The sequence below is a fragment of the Euprymna scolopes genome, chromosome 28 (genome assembly GCF_053919585.1).
Source record: "Euprymna scolopes isolate OS-2025 chromosome 28, ASM5391958v1, whole genome shotgun sequence".
Lineage (NCBI taxonomy): Eukaryota > Metazoa > Mollusca > Cephalopoda > Sepiida > Sepiolidae > Euprymna > Euprymna scolopes.
In genome coordinates, this window is record NC_136509.1 from 23,007,561 (window position 1) to 23,029,252 (window position 21,692).

General features: G+C 32.2%; 2 protein-coding genes across 2 annotated transcripts in view; one reads left to right on the forward strand and one right to left on the reverse strand.

The window, feature by feature from the left end:
- The window catches only part of LOC145249503 (ATPase family gene 2 protein homolog B-like), a 400,201-nt gene that overhangs the window by 70,034 nt on the left and 308,475 nt on the right, over positions 1-21,692 (reverse strand). The window lies entirely within an intron of this gene.
- Positions 586-18,761, forward strand: LOC145249502 (large ribosomal subunit protein mL54-like). The gene is made up of 2 exons (XM_080111114.1): positions 586-740; positions 16,979-18,761. The coding sequence occupies exons 1-2, from the start codon at positions 620-622 to the stop codon at positions 17,260-17,262; spliced, it is 405 nt and encodes a 134-aa protein (XP_079967240.1). The 5' UTR covers positions 586-619; the 3' UTR covers positions 17,263-18,761.

Genomic DNA, 21,692 nt, shown 5'->3' on the forward strand with positions numbered 1-21,692 from the left:
TGAAAAAGGCTCGTACAAATTTCGAACTTTACAGGTAAATTTCTAAAAAACACTACTTTTTTTTTTAATTTGTGATATATAACACTTTGGTGAGTAAATTAATTATTTACTTTTTAATAGACACTTGAAAATGGGGGCGGGGCGTGAATTAAAAAAAAAAGACGTTTGTCTAAAATATTATATTCGGTTTATTGGAAAGAGCATAAAATTTCACATTGACCCTGAAAATATCGTAAAAATAGAATCAATAGAAAAATTTTGATAGATTTTTAAAGTTTAAAAATTGAAAAATATTGAGTTCGTAAAATTCGTTACTGTTTTTTAAAAAATAAAAAAAATATATTTCTATTACTTTTAAAACAACTTTAATAGTTTATTTTGGAAGTATAATCCATAAAGAAAATAAACAACCCACTTTTACAAGAGAAATTACGAGTTTTTTTTTTATATTTTATTCGCAGTTTCGTGTTAGGGGTGTCAAAAATTCCTACAAAAATTCTGATACACCTATCGCATTGTCCGACCACGGTAGCCACGCCATAATACAGCAATTGAGTGAGTGAGATGGAAGTAAATTTCTGAAGGGATATTATTTTTAAGCACCGGTTAAGTTTTAATAATGGCGGCCTCTATAGGTAAACTTTCTATGACCTCCACCGTTGTCCCCTCATGTTTTCGTGTTCTCCTGAAAATTGAAACGACAAGCTTTGCCAGTGTGAGAACCGCTAAGAAAGTGGCAGGTAAGAAATAAGTGCACTAGTTATTAGTGAACCCTGTAAGAAGTAGTCGAATTTGAAAACGATATCACATTATCGGGTCAGGTACGGCTAAAAATATAGGTCCGCAATTAAGTGAAATGTGTACGACATGCACGTGTTACTAATGTGTTGTTATTTGTAAACGTTTTTATTTTGTTTTAACGTCGTTATTACCATTTCAACTATAATTTCTTACTACTGCATTAAGAAATATCGGTGCTTGTATAGATCAGAACCCATGGCGGCCGCTTGATTTAAAAAAAAAAAAAAAAAGTGCCGATAACCACCGAAAGATGATAACACGTAATGCAACTCGGGTTCCTATTTACTTGCCTCCTTATGAGGGTTAATACCAACATTTTAGTAATCCCCAAAATCCGTGCTCGATAAAAATCAAGCTACTGGAAGTGGATACGGTTGATTGTGTAAGGCAACCGAGCGGAATGGAGACACGAAAAACGAAAAAAATATAGTCATTAAAAAAAATTACTTTATTAAAAAAACAAAAAATAATAACAGTTCACGTGAACTTTCCGCCCCCCCCCTTTTTTTCTTTTTCATCTTTTTTTCAACTATTTCTGCGGATTATTACCGATTTGACACTAAGCTATCAGATTATAAAAAAAAAAAAATTGAAAAAAAAAATCAATATTTAAAGATTTGGAAGGGAGTTCGATTTCATATACAACGTTCTAGTAAATCGATCCCCCATTTCTTGAACTTGAATTTACGATAGTCTCTTTTTGACGTTAGGTCCTTCATCCCCACCCCGCCACCACCATTATTATTGATTAGCGATATTTTTACTTTGGGAAAAGTTCGACCCCCCCCCCCTTCCCCGTCATTTTTTTTGCGATTTATTTACGTTGAGGTTATCTAGATTTTGGATTCCCCAATGGAGACAATCGGCAAAGAAAATTCTTCATAATTGCATTATTTGTAAAAAAAAAAAAAAAAAAAAAAAAAATCATTGCCATATAAAGCCCCCCTCCCCTCAGGTTCTCGACTGGCCACTCATCAGGCAAATTTTGCTCACTCATTTCTACAATTGGGTGTTGACTTTGCCGGTTACTTTTTGATAAAATACAAGGATGAAGACATGAAAATGTACGTCTTATTGTTCACCAGCATGAGTCTGTGTGCCGTACATCTGGAACTATTACCGGATATGAGCACTAGATCCTTTATTTTTATTTTTTTTATTACACTTTCACCCCAAACAAGGCACATTGCCACTTTAATGTAAGGGGACATAAGCTACAGGGGTATTATGTGGGGAGTTGGGCAGCAAGATGTCGGTTCACGTTACACTTGAACTTTTGCATGTCAGAACAGTTGGGGAAGCAGGAATTCGAAAGGGAATTCCAAAGTCTAGCGGTTCTGATGAAGAAACTACTGGAGTAGAAAGCTCTCTTACATCTGGGGATCTCAACTGTGAAGGGGTGGGATTTTGCTGATTGTCGGGTTTGTCGGGGGGTATTTACGTCGAGGAGGTACAAGTGCTTGCAGTTCGTCGGAGCATTCACCGTTAAAGTACTAAGAGTAAGATCCTTTATATTGACGTTTATTAGGTTTAACAATCTGTTCGGTGTTCCTGCGTTTATTCGGACAATGCAAAGATCTTCTTGGTGTCCGGCATCTTGTTATCCAAAATCTTCGTTTCGGACAAATTCCAAGAAAAATTCAGGTCAGCTTCCATAGTCATTTCACCATTCCTCTTTATTCTTAACTATCCTTTCCGCTTGTACCTCCTCGACGTGACTATCCCCGACAAACCCGACAAGCAACTAAGTCCCACCCTTTACAATAGAGATCCCTAGGTGTAAGAAGGCCTTTTACTTCAATAGTTTCTTCCCCAGAACCGCAAATCTTTGGAACTCGCTTCCTGGATGCTGCTTTCCCAGCTATGCTGATATGCGGAGGTTCAGATGCAATGTGAACAAACATCTTTCTACTCGTCTCCCTTCATAATGCCCCCGAAAATTATGTCCCCGATAGTAGCCCCCTACTAGCAGTGTCAGAAATTTCGTGAAAATAGTGAATAATTCCACCCCATCTTTCCAAGCTTATAACTCCTCGAAAAATGTAATTCAAGCCCTAATTTTTTTTTTCAATTAAAGGAGCAAGGACCAAGGTTTTATTAAAAAAAAAAAAACGTGTTTTTTTTTTTTAAAAAAAAGGTTTTAAACTTCGGACTTTACAGGTAAATTTCTAAAAAAGCGATTTTTTTTTTGTTTTAAATTTGAATATATTATTTACTGACCTTTTCTCTTCAATTTGTGATATATAAAACTATTCAAAATAAATTAATTATTTACTTTTTAATAGACATTTCAAAATGAGAGGCGTGAATTATTCGACCCCCTGTCTTTTCAAGCTTATAACTCCTCGAAAAATGTAATTCAAGCCCTAATTATTTTTTCAATTAAAGGAGCAAGGACCAAGGTTTCATTAAAAAAAAAAAAAAGACAAAAAAAAAACAATGTGTTCTTATAAAATAAGGTTTTAAACTTCGGACTTTACAGGTAAATTTCTAAAAAAGCGATTTTTTTTTTGTTTTAAATTTGAATATATTATTTATTGACCCTTTCTCTTCAATTTGTGCGACATAAATTAATTATTTACTTTTTAATAGACATTTCAAAATGGGTGACACTTGGGGGGTGGGCGTGAATTTAAAAAAAAAACGTTTGTCTAAAATATTATATTCGGTTTATTGGAAAGAACATAAAATTTCACATTGACCCTGAAAATATCGTAAAAATAGAATCAATAGAAAAATTTTGATAGATTTTTAAAGTTTAAAAATTGAAAAATATTGAGTTCGGAAAATTCATTACTGTTTTTAAAAAAAAAAAAAAATATTTCTATTACTTTTAAAACAACTGTAATAGTTTATTTTGGAAGTATAATCCATAAAGAAAATAAATAACCCACTTTTAACAGAGAAATTACGAGATTTTTATATTGTATTCGCAGTTTCGTGTTAGGGGTGTCAAAAATTCCTACAAAAATTCTGATACTGCTAGCCCCCTACTTCAAAGTGGCACTTGCCTTGTTTGGGGTGAAAATTGAATTTAAAAAAAAAAATGTGAAAAAAGTGATCAATGATCGACCGCTTACATATATTACTGTTTCTGAGGGGGGGGGGGTCTGGATATTTTAACCCCTAATCATTTTTTTACAAACTGGTTATAATCCTTCGTTGTTGATCAATAATTACGGATCGGACGATTTGTCTCATTCTTCCTAGACGAGTAAAAATGCAAGCTTTTATTTTTCTGGAAAAAAAAAGTTGCTCAAGAAAAATAGATTTTAATTTGGTTTTTAAAAAAAAAAACTTAGTTTTTATGCCATTTTTTTGCCGTGCCTAGTTAAAAGAAAAACAAGAAGCAGTTAAAAGAATTTATTACGATAGACAACATTTTAGAATTAAATGTTTTATTGATAGTTTTACAGGGTTAATTTAATTAACCTCTTGGAACTGTTGAATTAAAACAAAAATTGTAATTCCTTGAACTGTTGAATTAAAACAAAAATTGTAATTCTTTGAACTGTTGAATTTAAAAACAAAAAATGTAATTCCTTGAACTGTTGAATTTAAAAAAAAATGTTCTAATATGCTATCTATAGTAATAAATGCTCCAAAATTCTTTGAACTGCTTCTTTCTTGAATTCTTTGAATTGCTTCTTGTTTTTCTTTTGACTTATCTTGCCTTTGGTAACATTTATCTGTTGTATATTACACTTTTTCTGTTTTCTGTTGTTCGAAGTTAACAACTCGGCACTTTATTCAAACAGGCTGGGTTCTGCCTTGATACCGGTGACAAAATACTATGTGACCCACCTTTACCCAAACTTAGAATGAGGCTGGATTTTTGGATCCCATCCTGTTACCTTAACCAAATCCAGTGTCAGGTTTTTCTAAAAGAGGCACTTATGATTGAGATAAAATTTAAATTGCCTCAGTTCAGAAAGATTTTTTTTTTCAATTTTTTTCAATCGTCGTCATTAGTCTAAAGAAGATAACTTTTACTAAGAGATTTGTTCATTTTTTTTTTTTAGTACGAGAATTTGGGACGCCAGAACATTTAACATGACATTAAAAATAAAACAATAACAAAAAAAAAAAGAAGGAAAAAGCAAGCTAATTGCAGAGGAATTATTTTTATTTGAGTAATTGTAAGAAAAAAGGTTTTTTAATTTTTTTATGGCTTGGTAGACTAAATTAAGATTTACAATTAAAAAGTAGATTTTTTAGAGATATTCAAGTCTGTTTTTCTAAAAAACAAAAATTTGTTTTTAATTTTTCTTGTGCGGATGTTACTCAGTAATGACATCCCCACAAAATTTTGGAAAATCAAAAGTGAAACCGGGTCGACTTGTTTTCGACGAGACCAGATTGACTTGTTCTACTTGTAAACAGCAATATTCAAAATGGCGGCCAGGTAACATATAGACGAAAACAATGAATGTTTTAATATTATAAGAACTACTTGCTAGCCACAATTTTAAATGTAATATTCGTGAAAACAGACTAGAATATCCCTAAAAATCAACTTTTCAATTGTAAGTTTTCATTTAGTCTGCCAGGCTACAAATAGCTTCTTTTTTTTTTTTTTTTTTTTTTTTTTTCCAACTATTGTATTTAATGTAACACTGTTTTAACAATAAAAAAGATGTTAATAACAAAAAACAGAAGGACAAAGCGACGCTAATTGCTGAGGAATTGTTTTTTGTTTTACTGGAAATTTACTTCCATTTTATCAAAAATAATGGAAAATAAATTCCACTTAGTTTCACTAGGTTTAATAGTGGATTCAAGCATATGTGAGGCATGTGAAATAGCCAGGTCTATGATGAAAAAGGAAATAAAAAGATGATTACCATTCGAGATGCAAACAATTTCTGCCATTGATTATCATACATGAAGGATCTTTATTTGAAAAAGTATCCATAAGACAAACGATAATACTGTTTTTATGCAGTGTTGATATAAAGCAATGCAGACGGAGGAAATTGGCGTTACATCACACACAATCGTTGCCTGGATAAACTTCATCAGAGAGATTTGTGAACAAGACCCGTTTTCATTATGGTAGCAAAATTTGAGGTACTTTTGCAGTTTAATCAAGACATTAAAAAATGAAAATATTGAAAAACGGTTATATTGTATGTATCCGTTATGGAATGAAGTTCTCTGAAAGAAAAAAAAATTCACTTAATTTCATCAAGTAGTTTTTTTTGTTGTTGTTGTTTTTTTTTTTTTTAAGTGAAAAATCAATTGTTATGTAAATACCGAGCAAAAGGTTCCATTTTTAGGAAGAAAAGTTAGTATTAAAGATGGGGAGGGAGTATCGGCGCTTTAAATTGAGTTATCTCCCTGTGGCGTGTTAAAAAAATTCTAAGATTGCAGACTTCAACGCGCTCTCATAAAAACTTGTTTTTATGCTGTAAAAAAAAAAAAACTACTCGATCAAATTCAGTGAAATTTATTTTCGGAGATCTTCAGTCCAAAATGCATATGTACAATATAACTTTTTTTTTTTTTTTCTTCGATATTTTCATTTTTTTAAATTCTTGATTGAACTGTACAATTACCAAATTTGAAACTTGAAATATTGAATTTCAAGTGTAACCAATAGTATCTACTGAATTGTCATGTCGTAGCAATGAACATATCCAAAAATTATGAAAAACAATAAGGTACAAAATTAATTATTAATGAAAATAGTTTATATATATATTATTCCTTAATTGGAATTCATTTTTTGAGATGAGCATTATATGTTAATTTTTATTTTTATTTCGGACTATTAGTCTCATCTTTATTAGTTGCTGTTTTTGAATCTTTTTTTTTTTTTTTTTTTTCACAACGTTTCGGCCAACTTCCTCTGGCCTTCGTCAGGTGGTAACCGCAACGGATAGGAACTTCAAATCTCCTAACTGCATTCTCTGCCATCCGTAGTTGTTGTCGTCTCACCACATTTTTGACCAATTAACCTCTGGCACACTTTGGGTGGGATTGAAACCGCTATCTTCAGACAATGTTCATCTGGAACCATAGGATTCAACGTCTCTATCAACTGCGCCACGGGCCCCGAATGGCGATCAAGGTTGGATTCTTTGATCTTATAAATCCACGTTTATTTATTATCTGATCTTCCATAGTCGTTAACATGAAAATAGTTTTCAAAGACAATTAGCGAAAATTGAGTTTTGCGGAAAAAAAAAAAAAAAAAAAAAAAAAAAATTGGAGAGTTATAATTATAACAAAAGGAGGTAAATCTTTCCTGAAAACTAAAAATCTTTGTCCAGTTTAACAAAACTTAATTTTCGCTAAATTGTCTTTGAAAACTATTTTCATTAATAATTAATTTTCTATGTTATCGTTTTTCTATATCTAATTTATAAAACTCACTATGTCTGTCTCCATATTTTCAAACTTTATCTCTTCCAAAACTAAAAGTTGCAGAGCGACACTAGGGGCCTCAAATAATTGTATTTTTTTGTGGACTATTCTTTTATGAGTCTTTAAATGGTTAAAATTGTTTTAAGGGGTTAAAAATGGGTCAAAATTGAAAAAAATCGTTATACATTTTGTACATTCATCTTTATTTTTAATCAGTTCATATGCGTGTCACGTTGGTACAGTGGGTGACATCTCCAACTTTGAATGCTAGTTTTGCTTTTGGTTTGAATTCTAGCTGATGGTACCCAAATTTTTTTTTTTTTTACTTTTGAAATCACGACTCTATAATAATATATACAAAATCTGGACAAATTAAAATATCATATTTAAGGGTATTTTACAACCGGGTAATGCCGCTCCCCCTTCTAATATTTGGATATTTTTATTATTACTGCAACATAACAATTTAGTAGATATCATTGGTCTCACTTGAAATTCAATATTTTGAATTTTGCTACAATAACAAAGAACCCTTTTTTTTTCTATAATCGCGGAAGAAGTGGAAACAATGTTTGGGTGTTTGGAAGCAGTTGAGAGAAGGAGCAATAGATGTGATTTAATGGTAATGGAAAAAAAGAAACCAGGATTCCCAATAATTCGTTCATGGATTTTTGCCAGGAACAAGGATAATATATAATGGATGGCCAGCATATAATGTATTTGGAAACTTTTGAGAATAAAGTTTATTAGCATGTCACGGTTGTCCATGAGGAAAACTCTGTCAATCCTGCTGATGACACGGTTCATATCCAAACTATCAAATTAACAACAACATTTTTATGCTTCATTATTAAAGATTAAAGTATGTTTAAGATTTATATTTTCCATGTAGGTTTGTAGTTGCATGCAAAAAGAAATATGGAGACTGCTGGGTACAACAGAAGAAATGCTCCATTTTCACCTGATGAAGTTTTTGTTGCGGAGATGAGAAACTGGATAAATATTCCCAAGAATATTGAATTGTATCAGGAAGCGATATTATCTTATGCAAAAAAAAAAGTAGACAACGTTGTCGCAGTTTGTTTTTTGGGGTTTTTTTTCAATGAAAATTAACTTAAATTTTTTACATTTAAAAAAAAAAAAAAAAAAATCATTGCAACATTTTGGGGAGGTTTGTTTTATAATCCACAGTGATTGAAAGAATGAAAAAGTGGTAATGAATCAAATAAATGTTATCATAGCCAATAAAAGTTACTTTGCAACCTACTAGCATCGATTTTTGGTAGTTTTTTTTTAAGTAGTTTTAAATGCTTTTTATTTCATCTCAAATAGTAACTCTCATTACGGCTTTAAAATTTCTAAACAAGATGGCTGCCGTCTTGTCCATTTTTGTTGGCCTCATTTTCAAGTTTCACGATTCTTCTACAATTGTCATCTCCTTTTCCTTTTTTTTTTTTTTTTTTTTTTGTAATGTTAAAGCTTATATTTTTAGTTATTAATATTATAAAACTTTGTTACATTAAAGAAAGTAATTGAAAAAAAAAATTTTTCTTACAATTACTTAAATATTTTCTTTAATAAAAATAATTTGTCTGCAATTTTTTTTTATTATTAATGTTTCTTGTAATGTCAAATGTATTCGCATTCCAGATTCTTGTATGAAAAAATTGAACAAAACAATTTAAAAAACAGAAGGTACTGTAAAAATCGAAATTAATTCAATAATTCTATCAAAAAAAATAGTATGGTCCGTAAACTACACAAGCATCCAGAACATTAACAAATACAGCAGTTTTGTCATAGTGAAAAGAGCAAGGATAAAATATCCTATGGTTATTGAAAACAAAAAAGAAATTTACTGATGCCTTTTTTTTTTTTTTTACTGATATTTTTACATTACATTTTTATTTTATTTTTTTTTTTTGCTTTTTATTTACTTTTTTTCTTAATTTTCTATTTCGTTTATAATTTTCAGTAACATAGATAGGCTTCTCATGTAGTCATTTTCTCCCTGTTTCTACTTTCATTTCTTCTCGCTCGGATGCTCCTATTCTAAATTTGGATCACTGGGTTGACATCAGTGGACTTTCTTTTTGTTTTTTGTACCAAAATAATCATTTTTTTTATTTTATTTTTTTTATTTATTTATTTTTTTATTTTATTTTTTTTTTTTTTTTTGGTCCCCCAACAAAAGGAGAGTTGGACCTGTAAATTCACCCTTGCTCGTTCATCCGTTCATCTGTCTGCACTTTTCTCAATAACTACGCCTTGGAATTTTTTGAAATTTTGCACAAACATTAAACATGATATGAGTAAAAAAGAAAAAGTAACAACGGATTTTCCGGGAAAACTCTGGTTGCACCCCTAGGGGTCCTTTTTGGGTTAAAATGGCTAAAATTAAAACTTTTGTGTTTATTAAAAGAAATTGATGCATTGGATTTTTATAAAACTTTCTAAAAAGTTGTAACCAACTGATTTCTATATAATTTTGCTTGTCTATACTTCGCGATAACACCTGGGTGTGCCCCAAGGACTATTTTAGGGCAAATAAAAACACTCCATTTTTGGGACTATTTTACCATATTTGTCCAAAATTTTCTGTGTATGTCTATTTAGCAGTTTTGCATGGTGCTGAACTCAAATTTAAATATGTTAAGACCTTGGGGACTTTGTGGGCTAAATGGGGGAGGAGGGGAAAAATGATGGACTTAATCATTTCTTTTTTTTTGCATAGCGCAGAACTCAAGTTTACATATGTTAAGGCCTAAAACTGCACTGTTTGTTCATTTTCATCAGGATTTGACATCCCCTAGGGACTTTTGGAGCTAAATGGGGGAGTCAATGCTGAACTTAGTCATTTTTTTTTATGCCTCGTTCACTGTGCACTAACGGAGGACCATGCATGCCTCACTTGTTCTTATTTCAAATTATTTAATCAAGTAAAAATGCCATTTTTGATTAGTAAATTTAAAAAGTTATTCTAGTAAATTACCTAACAATTTAATAAACAAAAATATTGTAAAAACTGAATTTAACTTAAAAATACTATGAAAAAAAATAGCTTTTTAAATTTAGTGATCAAATAGAAAGTGTCATTTTTACTTAATTAAATCAATCAATCAATATCAGTCATTCAATAAAGGTTTATCAATGACAAACCCCTCCTTGGACTTGAGTCATCTTTCTCTGTCCCGAGCTATCCGCTGCCATGTGGGACCCATGTGCTGTATCAGGCCGTCCCTCCATCTCGTTCTTGGTCTTCCCTTTGGCCTATTATATTCACAAGGTGTCCATTCTTTTGTCCTGATGGACCATCTGTTGTCATGTTGTCTGGCTACATACCTTGCTCATCTGTGTTTTGATGTCAGTAACTCTTGTTTGTTGGCAGATCCAGATGCTTGTTTTTCTGTCTTGTAGAGTGATGCCTAACATTATCCTCTCCATCTTCCTTTGTGCTACTGCCAAGATTTCACCTTGGTGAGTTGTCAGGGCCTTTGTTTCACTACAGTAGATAATCACAAGGAGTACATATTCAGTGTTCCCTTTGATATTTGCTTTTCAGCTTCTCATGATATCCTCCACTTTCCCAAAAGCCTCTCTCCCACAGAAGGGACGTTGCGAGCCTGTCATTGTTTTATCGTTATTTCCATGGGAAGTGCTCGTCTGAGCTCCAATCTCTGGTCCCCCTGGACAATCTTTCATGAAAAACACCTGTCTAGCTGAAACCACTGTCAGTAATTTTCCCCACTCTTTATCTGTGCCTAAATCAAAACGTGGATTCTATGAACAAAGCTTCTTTCTTAGAAGTGCACGCCTGTGGAACTCTGTTCCGTTTGCCTGTTTCCCACCTAACTACAACTTGGATGTCTTCAAGTCCAACATAAACAAATTCTTGATGAACTGCCCCCTTAAGTAAGACGCTCTATCAGATCTCTATTATTAATGATTACTACGATATTGTCCCATTGATTACTGTACACGCAATAACCCTTATCCCCGAGTGGCCTCTGTGCCTTGATAAGTGATGACTATCATGTAAAAAAAAAAAAAAAAAAAAAAGCTGCCCATCCCAATGCTACTCTTCTCGTTTTTTCAAGGAGGAGATCTCCATCTTTCGTAATTTTCTTTCCCAAGTAGGTATAGCTTTCAACTTCCTTAATGGTTTTTCCATCAACAGTTATTGGCGACTTGGCAGTGTGCTATTAACATCATCTTAGCCTTCCCAAGATGCATGTTGAGGCCAACCGTTTTGCTCTTAGAGTGGATGTCATTTAGAATGTCATTTAGTTCCTGAGGATTAAATCATTCGAAATAAGAAAAGTGACTTTTAATTTAATTATTTTTACTTTATATCAAATATATTTTCTTTTATCAAATATACAATCAGTTTATTAATAAATTTCAGAAGTGGTTTTTAATTTGTTAAATTGTTTTTTAAATAGTATTTTTAAGTTATTTTTGTTTATTAAATTATGTAATTTGCTAGAAAAACTTTAAATTATTTAATCGAGTAAAAAATGAAACGGCGGAGGTTAACAATCATGCCACTTTTCAAAAATCACTAAAAAACATGGCGGACGACCTACGCATGACACTGAAAGTAATTAACACTCCCTCTGACACGTGACCGGAAGTTAGGGGGCATAGGTGTATTTGTTTTGATTTTACATATGAGAATGAACAATGAATTGTTATGTGGTGCGGAAAGAGAAAACAAGACATTTTTATTTTATTTATCTACTTACGTTAATAAAAAGAAACGTTGGTCCTTTCTTAAATATGACAAATAAATTAGAACATAAACATAATGTTTTGGTACTTGTGTAGTTTTTGCCATGAGTGTGCGATTCTTTCACCTAACATTTTAATGAAAAATTTTTTTTTTTTTTTTTTTTAAGTTCGTATTTCTCGCGTTGTCGAAACTGCACTAGTACCAAGTGTCTTTTTGGTTAAGAATAAAAGTATGGTGAAAAAATGTAAACAAATAAATTCCAGTCACGTGTCAGAGTGAGCGTTAATTACTTTCAGTGTCTTGCGTAAGTCGTCCGCCATGTTTTTTAGCGAATTTTGTAAAAGCGGCTGGATTGTTAACCTATTGGCTCTCGTCTTCAGGAGGCCTCAAGTTTTGACAAGCTTCTGTGGAATTGTCTTCTGCTTTCCGGCTGACTACAATATGGAATGTAAATATGTGAGCAAGAAAAAGCGAAAGTATAAACAGGGAAACAGCCTTCTGTCACTCCCCCCACCTTCTCCCCCGACCTGACCCCACTGGACTACTAAGTTTGGTCATACGTCGACAACATCACGAACTTGAGCTCCCACAACAAGTATTTGCCGAGCTCCTGCCGACGATGTAGAAGATGTATCCTCCCAGTTCCGGACCTGTATCAAGGCAGTGATTGAGGCTGAAGGCTGCTACATTGAATAAAATAAATTGAATAGATGTCAGCTGTACTACATAATCAAGTTACCTAAATTGATTTTTTTTCAATAAAAGTTTTAAAATAAAGTTGGAGTGTTGTTTTTTGTTATTTTTTTTTAGGGCGACAAATTTTTTGTTCCATCCTGTATGCTGGCATGCACTGAACATTTTTAAAAAAAAATTGATGCTATTTCTTTAACTGCACCTCAACATTCACCGTTAAATTGATAACTTTTATAGGTTTTCGGGTATGCCGAAAAAGGAACATTTAAATTTGGAGTACACAAGTAGTTTTCTGAATATTAAGACCTTTCTTATCCAATTTTATCCTTTTCACTGACAGCCATGTTTTTATCCCAACTGAATAAGTACTAATGTACATGCGTGTTACAAAACACCTCCTCCATATTAAGAATTGTGACGGCCACTGAAATTTAAGTAATACATTGGAAAAAAATGTCTTAATATCCAAAAACACAACTTATCTGCTCCAAATTTGAATGTGATATTTGTTTCCAGCATATCCAAAAACCTACAAAAATGGTCAATTTAAAGGTGAGTGTTGTGGTTAAAGTAAAAATTTGCCAAATTAATTTCCAACCTATCCCATCCTTTTATCCCTCTTTTTCTCAAGTGCATATTTTTTCTTGGCCTTCTGTCAACTAACCTTGCTACATTAACAGTTCTACGTCTACCAACCTGAAAACCGTCATTCAATTTTTTTTTTTCAACTTAATCATGCAATCGAAATCTCCTGTTCTACACACATCTCCACTGCACTCTTCAGATTTTAATCTACCTCTGAGGTCATCAGATCTAAGCCTGTCTTTAACACTTACATATCACACCTCATTCTCATGTCATTTTTCTCCATAAAACACATGTTCTCACTCCCCTCAGGCCAGGTTTCAATTTCATACATCAAATATGACTTCAATAGATTTTTTTTTTTTTTTCAAATCACTTGCCTTTGGAGCGCATTCCCTGTTTCCTCAACTCTACCAACATGCAGAATTTTAAATGTAATGTGAACAAACATCTTGCTATAAATTTTATCTCTAATTCATAGTAGCCTATTACATCTCTGTTACAATATGCTTTGTTTGAAATTAGTTGGTTGAACTGATTTCTTATGAAGGAGAAAGTGTCAAGGGAATATCAAATTAACAATACCCCGCAGTCGTGTGATGTTTGGTGCATTTTTGATCAGGAAGCCAGTATCTTCAGACAGCCTGATCTGGTAGCGCCAGATGCCCTAACAGGTATTAACACTCTGAGTCAAAGTGAACCGGGGAGCAATGGTAACTAAGGAGCAACTACATCTTCTCCACAACTCCCCTTGCTAAACTTTCACAAAAACACTCGTCTAGCAACAACTACTATAGATGATTTCCCTCACTCTCTATCTGTGCCTAAATCTAAACACAGATTCCATGAACAAAGCTTCTTTCCCAGAACTGCCTGCCTTTGGAACACTGTTCTGCTGGCCTGCTTCCCGTTTGAGTACAGCATGGTAGCCTCCAAATCCAATGTAAACAAATTCTTGTTGAGCCGTCTCCTTAAATAATCAAATTTATCCAATTTACACCATTAACGATGACTACCACTTTACATTCATTAACCCTTATCCTTGAGTGGTCTTTGGGCCTTGATAAGTGGTGACTCCCAAGTAAAAAATGGGGCCTCACAACTGGATGTTTTATAAACTCACTAGCATGCCTCCTGGTATTTCCCAGTCGTAAAATACTCTTAAATATGATATTTTGATTAATGCAGATTTGATATTTATTATTATATTATATTGGACCCGATATATAGTAATGATTTAAAAAGTAAAAAAAAAACATGACTCGTGTGTCACCAAAACGTTTAGCTTACGATTTACTTTTTCCTTTGACGTTAATGCCTGAGCTATGAAGACATGTTTGTTGCAAGGCTAAAAATTCAAACATGAATCAATAGTTATTGTGTTATGCATGCATATTCATAATGCTGTCATTTGACCTTCACATGGCAAATTCCGTTTTTTTTAATTTTCACTTTTGCACTGATTTTTCCCTGCTAAAACCTAAATATAAAGTTTTGCATGGGTTCGATTACCCTATATATTAAGTTTCATGTCTGTATATATACACATACATAAATATATATATAGAAAGAGGTTTGTGTTTACTATAACCTTTTATGCAAATATTACGCAAATATAAATCATGTAGAATATCTGCATGAATATAATTGCACGTAATAGTTAACAAAAGATGATCATCCCAGAAGAGACAAATCTTTTGCAGATGAATGCAATTCCATGATCCATATATAACAAAGTTGTATTTTGTTTTTAAATGAATAGAAAACGATTTTTAACATGAATATCAATACACAAAAAAAACAAAACAAATTATAAATATAGATAAGCAAAAAAAAAAATTTTTTTTAAGTTTCACTTCTCCGACTAATTATTTGGATTCTTTGGACTCTACACCTCAAATGCTATTTGCTCAACATTTTTGTCAAATTAACCTCTGACCTCCTTGCGTTATAATCAGGATTCAGTTCTGGGGTTCGGGAAGGAGTGAGTCACTCTCTCGACAACAGCACGTTTCTGCCCTCTTCTTTTCTAATCGACCACACCTGGCCTCTCGCCACCAATGTCACACCACACAATCCAAATGTCAGCAATACAAAATTCTTTTCAAGAGAAGATGTTCACGACTCTTTTCTCTCTGCTGCCCCAGGAAATTTTTCCCTGCTTTTATATCCTCCTATCTAGAAAAAAAAAGGAAGAGACAGGAAAAAAAATAATAGCTTCTCCCATCATGCTCTGCCTTCTTAAGATGCCCTTCGCATATACAAATGCGCTGGCCATCCTTTCCTTCTTCTTTCCCAAAGAGCGATGTAGATACACCCGGTACGTTTTTTTTTTTTTTTTTTCTAACCATATACCCCACAGTTTAACACTCAAGATAAGGGCATTAATTCAAAGAATCCTAATAATCAAACTTCCTCTCAAAAATTCAGAAACATGTAACAAATAAAATATGGCCGTTGTACATTTTAGTTTTTGGGAACAATTTTTATTTTATTTTTTTTTTTTTTTGAAGATTTCCCCTCGAAACAGGGGTGACAACTCAGGAAGTTAAAGTTTGTTTGTAATGATTGTTCCAAACTATAAATTTTAATGATTATTTTTATTTATTACGAAAATTTAACATTTTTTTTTTTTTTTTTTTTTTTGCTTTTCTTTTAAATCATATTTTCATATAATGAGAATTGTTGTTAATTTCAGAATCTTTTCTTAGACTGTCCATGTTCTTTTATTTTTATTGTGGGGGTATCCACGTTGCCCATGATGAAAATGATTAGTATACAAGTGTATTTGAAACGGAACTTCATGTCAACCCAGGCAACGCTGGGTACCTATGCTAGTTATTTTATAAAACCTAAAAAAGTTTTATTTTAATTCAAGAAACATTCAGATAATTTTCTTATTTTATGTTAATTTTGTGTATTTGTTTTGCTTTTATGAAAAAGTTATTCGAAATTTTAACAGTTTTAAACAACTTTAACTTAATTTCATATGTTTATTTTGCTTGGTGCTTGTTTGAACAACAGGTTTTATCTATTGTAGATAACTAAAAATGCAATATTCGCTAACTCTATTCAAAAACTAAAATAAAAATCGAAATATCGAATTTTAAGTAACAACAATAGTACCTACTTAATTGCCATGTCACAGTTATTAACATATCCAAAAATTACGGGTCCTGGATATGACCTTAAACTATATCCGATGGTGAGGCCCCAGCTTGCGGGCTTTGAGGAGTGTGGAGCCACCCTTTAATTGCCATTACTCCCAGGTCCATTCTTACCCGGATTGGTAGTACCTGTTAGGGTCCCAACTATCGGTTAAATAGAAACCAATATGAAAAAAATAAATATATTCTATTAAAAAAATTGTTCTTCAAAATCACTGGATTCGGCATTAAATAACCTGAAAAGGGTTGATATGCCGTAAAACAAAACCAACCAACCAAAAATTACAGAAAATGATCGGGTAGAAAATTAATGATTCATGAAAACAGTTTTTGGAGACAATTTGCGAAAAATGAGTTTTTAGTTATCTCCTCTAGATAAAACCCAAAAAGATTTAAAAAATACACAAAAATAAATTCTTTGAAAAATTCCCAAGTTCGATAAGATACACCTGAAGAAGGTTGGAGGTTATACCGACCGAAGCATTGTGAAAATCACTCAAGATGAGAACAGTAGTCTAATGAATAATAATACAAGCATCCAAGTAGCTAAAAAAGAGACTCTGTCGGTCAGTTTTGAAATAGCATTTCCCTTCCTCTTTTTATCACATTCTTTCTTTCTTTCTTTCTGCAGGTGGTGCAAAAATGTCTGCACAACCCATTAAAAAAGAACCACTTCCTGTCGAAACGGATGTCAATAAACTTGTGAATTACGTTTGCGGTGCCAACCTGCTGAACGACACTGAGATGATACCTTTGAAAGCCGACAGCGAGTATCCCGATTGGCTGTGGAAACTGAATTGTGGCCCACCCCCTGACCTCTTTGAATTGGATCCGTCAGATATCACTTATTGGAAAAGACTACGGAAACTTTCTCTCCGGCGAAATCTGGATTTGATGAGGGTGAAAAAGTTCTAGAAAATTCTTTGTAATAAAACATAGATTTATTTATTCTTTTCAAAAAGTTTTTTTGGTTTTTATTTTTTGATCAGTGTTACATAAGTAAGGAAGAAAGACCACATAGATTTATAAAATTAAATACTTTCTTATTTTCTCTATCGTTATCCGCTCATAATATAAGGGATATTTTGAGTCTTGTCAGAAATCTCCCCTAAAAATATATTCTTCCATCTGTATCTGGGCATTTTCACATAAGAAACAATCACATCACTTCAGGAATCTTTCAGAAGAAAATCCAGTTCTTGTTCAAAATGCCACTTGTATTAAAAACAAAAATCTGTATGATGTACGTACCTGTGACGAAACGAAAATATCATATTCTAAAAATCACGTAAATTAATGAAGTAGTTTTATTTTTATAAACACCTGCTTTTTATCCTTTTTAATAAACCTTGTTAAAACTAAACAACGAGTTTTGGAGTGAGTTTTATCAACAGACGATCAACAATCTGGGTTCACCATGTCCATGGTGGCGGCAGTGACAAAAACAAGAGCAAGCATTCATAAAGGATTTTGTGTATTCACAAAAAAGCATAAATACAACAAAACTTTAATCAATTTCATTATGGTAAAGGAAGATAGCGCTTCTTTCATTTTTTCATGCGGGTAAATAAAAAAAACAAAAAAAAAACAGATTTTTTTTTAATATGACTGACAGCACATTTGTCTTATGTTTTTTTTGTCACAAAAAGAAAAAGATTCAAGAGAGATTGCTTCTAAACTACAGACGAAAGTACGAATCGGGATTGTTTCCATCAGTTTAACATGGATGTCAAAGTAATTGGAAGCAAATGATATTAGAACTACACAAAACCAGAAATGCATTTTCAAAAAACTCATTTTGACTAACGCAAAAATTCCCATCTGATTAATGTTTACCTAATTGTTTCAGTTTCTTATATCGAAAATTTAACAACATTAATTGCTTTTGTATTATTTGGATTCATCAAACTACTGTTCTCATCTTGAGTGTAATTTTCACATTTCGGTTGATGTAACCTCCAACCTTCTTCAGGTGTTATCTTGTTGAGCTCAACAGAAACATTCCAGAGTTCGACAAGATACACATGAAGAAGGTCGAAGATTACATTGACCGAAACGTTGGGGAAAATGACTCAAGATGAGAACAGTAGTCTAATGAATCCAAATAATGCAAATAACCAATCCTCATCTCAAAAATTTAAAAACGTCATCTTCATTGCTTTCTTTTTTCTTTTTTTCTTTTTCTTTTCTTTTTATTTTTTCTTTCTCTTTTTTCTTTTTTTCTTTTTTCCTTTTTCTTTTTTTTTCCTTTTTTTTTCCTTTTTCTTTTTTTTCCTTTTTTTCCTTTTTCTTTTTCCTTTTTTTTTTTTTCTTTTTTTCTTTTTTTCTTTTTTTCTTTTTTTTTCTTTTTTTTCTTTTTCTTTTCTTTTTTTTTTCTTTTTTTTGCTGAAATAAAATACTTTATAGAGGTGAAATATTTCATATGTTTATATTATTGAAATAGGATTCAGAAATATTTTTTTGTTTTTCATGCAAGGTTTTCTGGTGGGGATGTTAAATATATGTCTGGCTGGTGATCATCTAGCGATTAAATGGACACTTATTTAATTTATCAATGAATATGAGACACTTTGTTTATAAAAAAAGACTTAGTTTATTTTACGATATATTTAATATACATACTTCAACACAATGACGGTAATGGAGGGCTCGTGGTAGGGGTGGTCGCAAACTGTGTCAATTTGTGTCCCGCATCTGTCCGTCTCTTACTGTCTGCCGGTTGCATTGTTTCTCTCCTCTTTTTATTGCTATCTCTTCGACCTCTCAACCTATTTCTGCGCCAGCTTGTTATTGCACTTTTTGCTGGTTTTCGGTCTGACCCATGACCGATTGACATCATGGATCCAGGTTGCTACAAGTTTGGGGATTCCATTGTTTATTTTCGATTGCCTAGATATAGCTTAGGTCACCTTTCCTGGAATTTCCGTTGCTCTTCCTGCTTGCCTGGACATTAGTTCGCTCGCACCTCTCCTTAACAGGGATAAGTGAGAGTAGATTTTATAATCATCTGCAAGCTGAAAAATCAAAGTTAATTTTTTGCAAAATGTTTTTATTATGTGTAATAATTTCTATGTATTTTTTTATATGAAACCAATTTGAAAAATTATTATTTCAAAGAAAAGACTAAAACATGTTTTGACTATAACGTTATTGGTTACAACTACTCAAAGGAGGAAATGTAATATTCTCAGATTTTTTATAAAGATTTTGGTTGCATCCCTAGGAGATCAAAATGACCAAAAATAGCATTTTTCAAGACAGAATCTTTTCCGACCATTAGCTTTTGCTGAAAATTACCCAAAAGCAAAACCTCATGGATATACATCTGGGAACGTAATATTTGACCCCGGGGAAATTCTGAAGCTTGAACTCCAGGGTGTTTTAGAGGTGAAAAACACCTTTTGGGGCTAATTTTTATTTTTCTTCTAAAATTCATACTTGTTTCTAATTAGGGGTTTTAAAGGGTACCGAATTTAAAAAAAAAAAAAAGAAGAAATTAAGGCATTGTTTGTCATGAAACGGTGTCATTTGGCTGTTTTTAGCCCAATGTTTTACATCAGGCCAAGGTTTAAATGGTCAAAATAGATTACAGTTCTACGACTGATTTGAGGTAACAGTATAAGGAAAGTAACTCTTGTAGATTCGATTTTACAAATATTGATTATATGTTTGTAGATTGAACTTTAATATGCGATTGGTTTAAAATATAAGATTACAAACTAGTAAGCAGGCAACTCATTTTTTTTTATAAGTGCCTTCTATGAATGAAGATCTGACGTTTATCTTACTATACTCTCATGGGGAGGCAAATAAATAAGATGTCAATTTGGATTTGTTTTACAATCCGAATTGACTGTGTTTATTCCAATTCATGTTTGTTACCTGTGAATGTTAGGCTGAGGAGTTTAAATAATAAACTCTCAGCTAGTGTTCATAGGCAGTCATGAAGATTTTGTCAGTGACGAGAACCTTCAAATTTCTGTACTTTGTACGTAGATCATTTAGAGTTTTATCAGAAAAGGTCTTTATTGGTTTGCCATAAAAAAATAGAAAGATGAAAAGCCGTGTGAAGATTTTGTCAGTGACGAGAACCTTCAAATTTCTGCATTTTGTACATAGATCATTTAGAGTTTTATCAGAAAAGGTCTTTATTGATCTTCCATAAAAAAATAGAAAGATGAAAAGCCGTGTGAAGTGTGGTGCCATTTATTTTACTGGCTGCAGTACCAGTAGAAGCTGCAACAAGAACAGTTGGATGTTCCATATCCTTGAGAGAAAGTGTTCACTTGAGGTAATCAGCTATAAAGGTTAACCACATGACTCTTTCCAGTCCCATCACAAAAAAATGACAAAGGCATCAGTCGGGGGGTGCATATAGTTTTTGGCTTGTTAAACATAAAACCAAACGAAAAAATAAGTATTTCGAAGTAAAGATTATTTTTTATGTAAAGTTTTAAAATTAAGTTGAAATTATGTAACTTAACTCAGAAATATGTAACATAATGTATTGGCTCTTATTGTATTTTGTCGGGGAAAAATTAGTCCTTGCGTGAAAGAGCAGGACACAAAATGTTTTAAATAATAATAATAATAATAATAATAGAATAACAATAACAAAGCCTTTCGCTGGCGAGGACTGCTATTGACTGTAACCAGTTACACAGCCTTTTTGAAATTTTCATCTCTATTTTTCTTGTTATCTACTGAATATTTGTTAATGAAACCTACATGAAATATGTTCCTTATTAAATTTTAAAGATTTTCTATTCTGAAAGAAGTTTAACAAAATTTAATTTAAAAAGGTTATTTTAAAGGTTTTAACATTAAATTCAGATTTTCTCATTATTCAGACCTGTAATACAAAGAGGGAGTTGCAACAAATGAGTTGTGGTGTGAGGAGAAATACAAACTGAAACGGAATATTCAGACCTGTAATAATACAAAGAGGGGGTTGCAAAAATGAGTTGTGGTGTGAGGAGAAATATAAACTGAAATAGAGAGAAGGAGAGTTTTAAAGTATAATCTTATAAAGATAAGATACAAGTTAGAAAAGCATTTCATCCAAGTCATCAAAATTGTTAAACAAAATGTTTTTACTAAAGGCTTTAAAAATAAAGGTACAAGATTCAATTGGAAATTTATCTATCTTCAAAGTGCACTTTTATAAACTTTACAAAGTAAGGTATAAAAATTTGATTTAAATTGAATCAAAAAATTACCTTGGATTTATTTTATGTAATGTACATTTTGTTGCAATTTAAAAACATTATCTTTCATCGAGCAATTAATGATATTGATATAAAATTTTCAATATTTTTTTTTAAGTGCAACAAATCCAAGGTAAT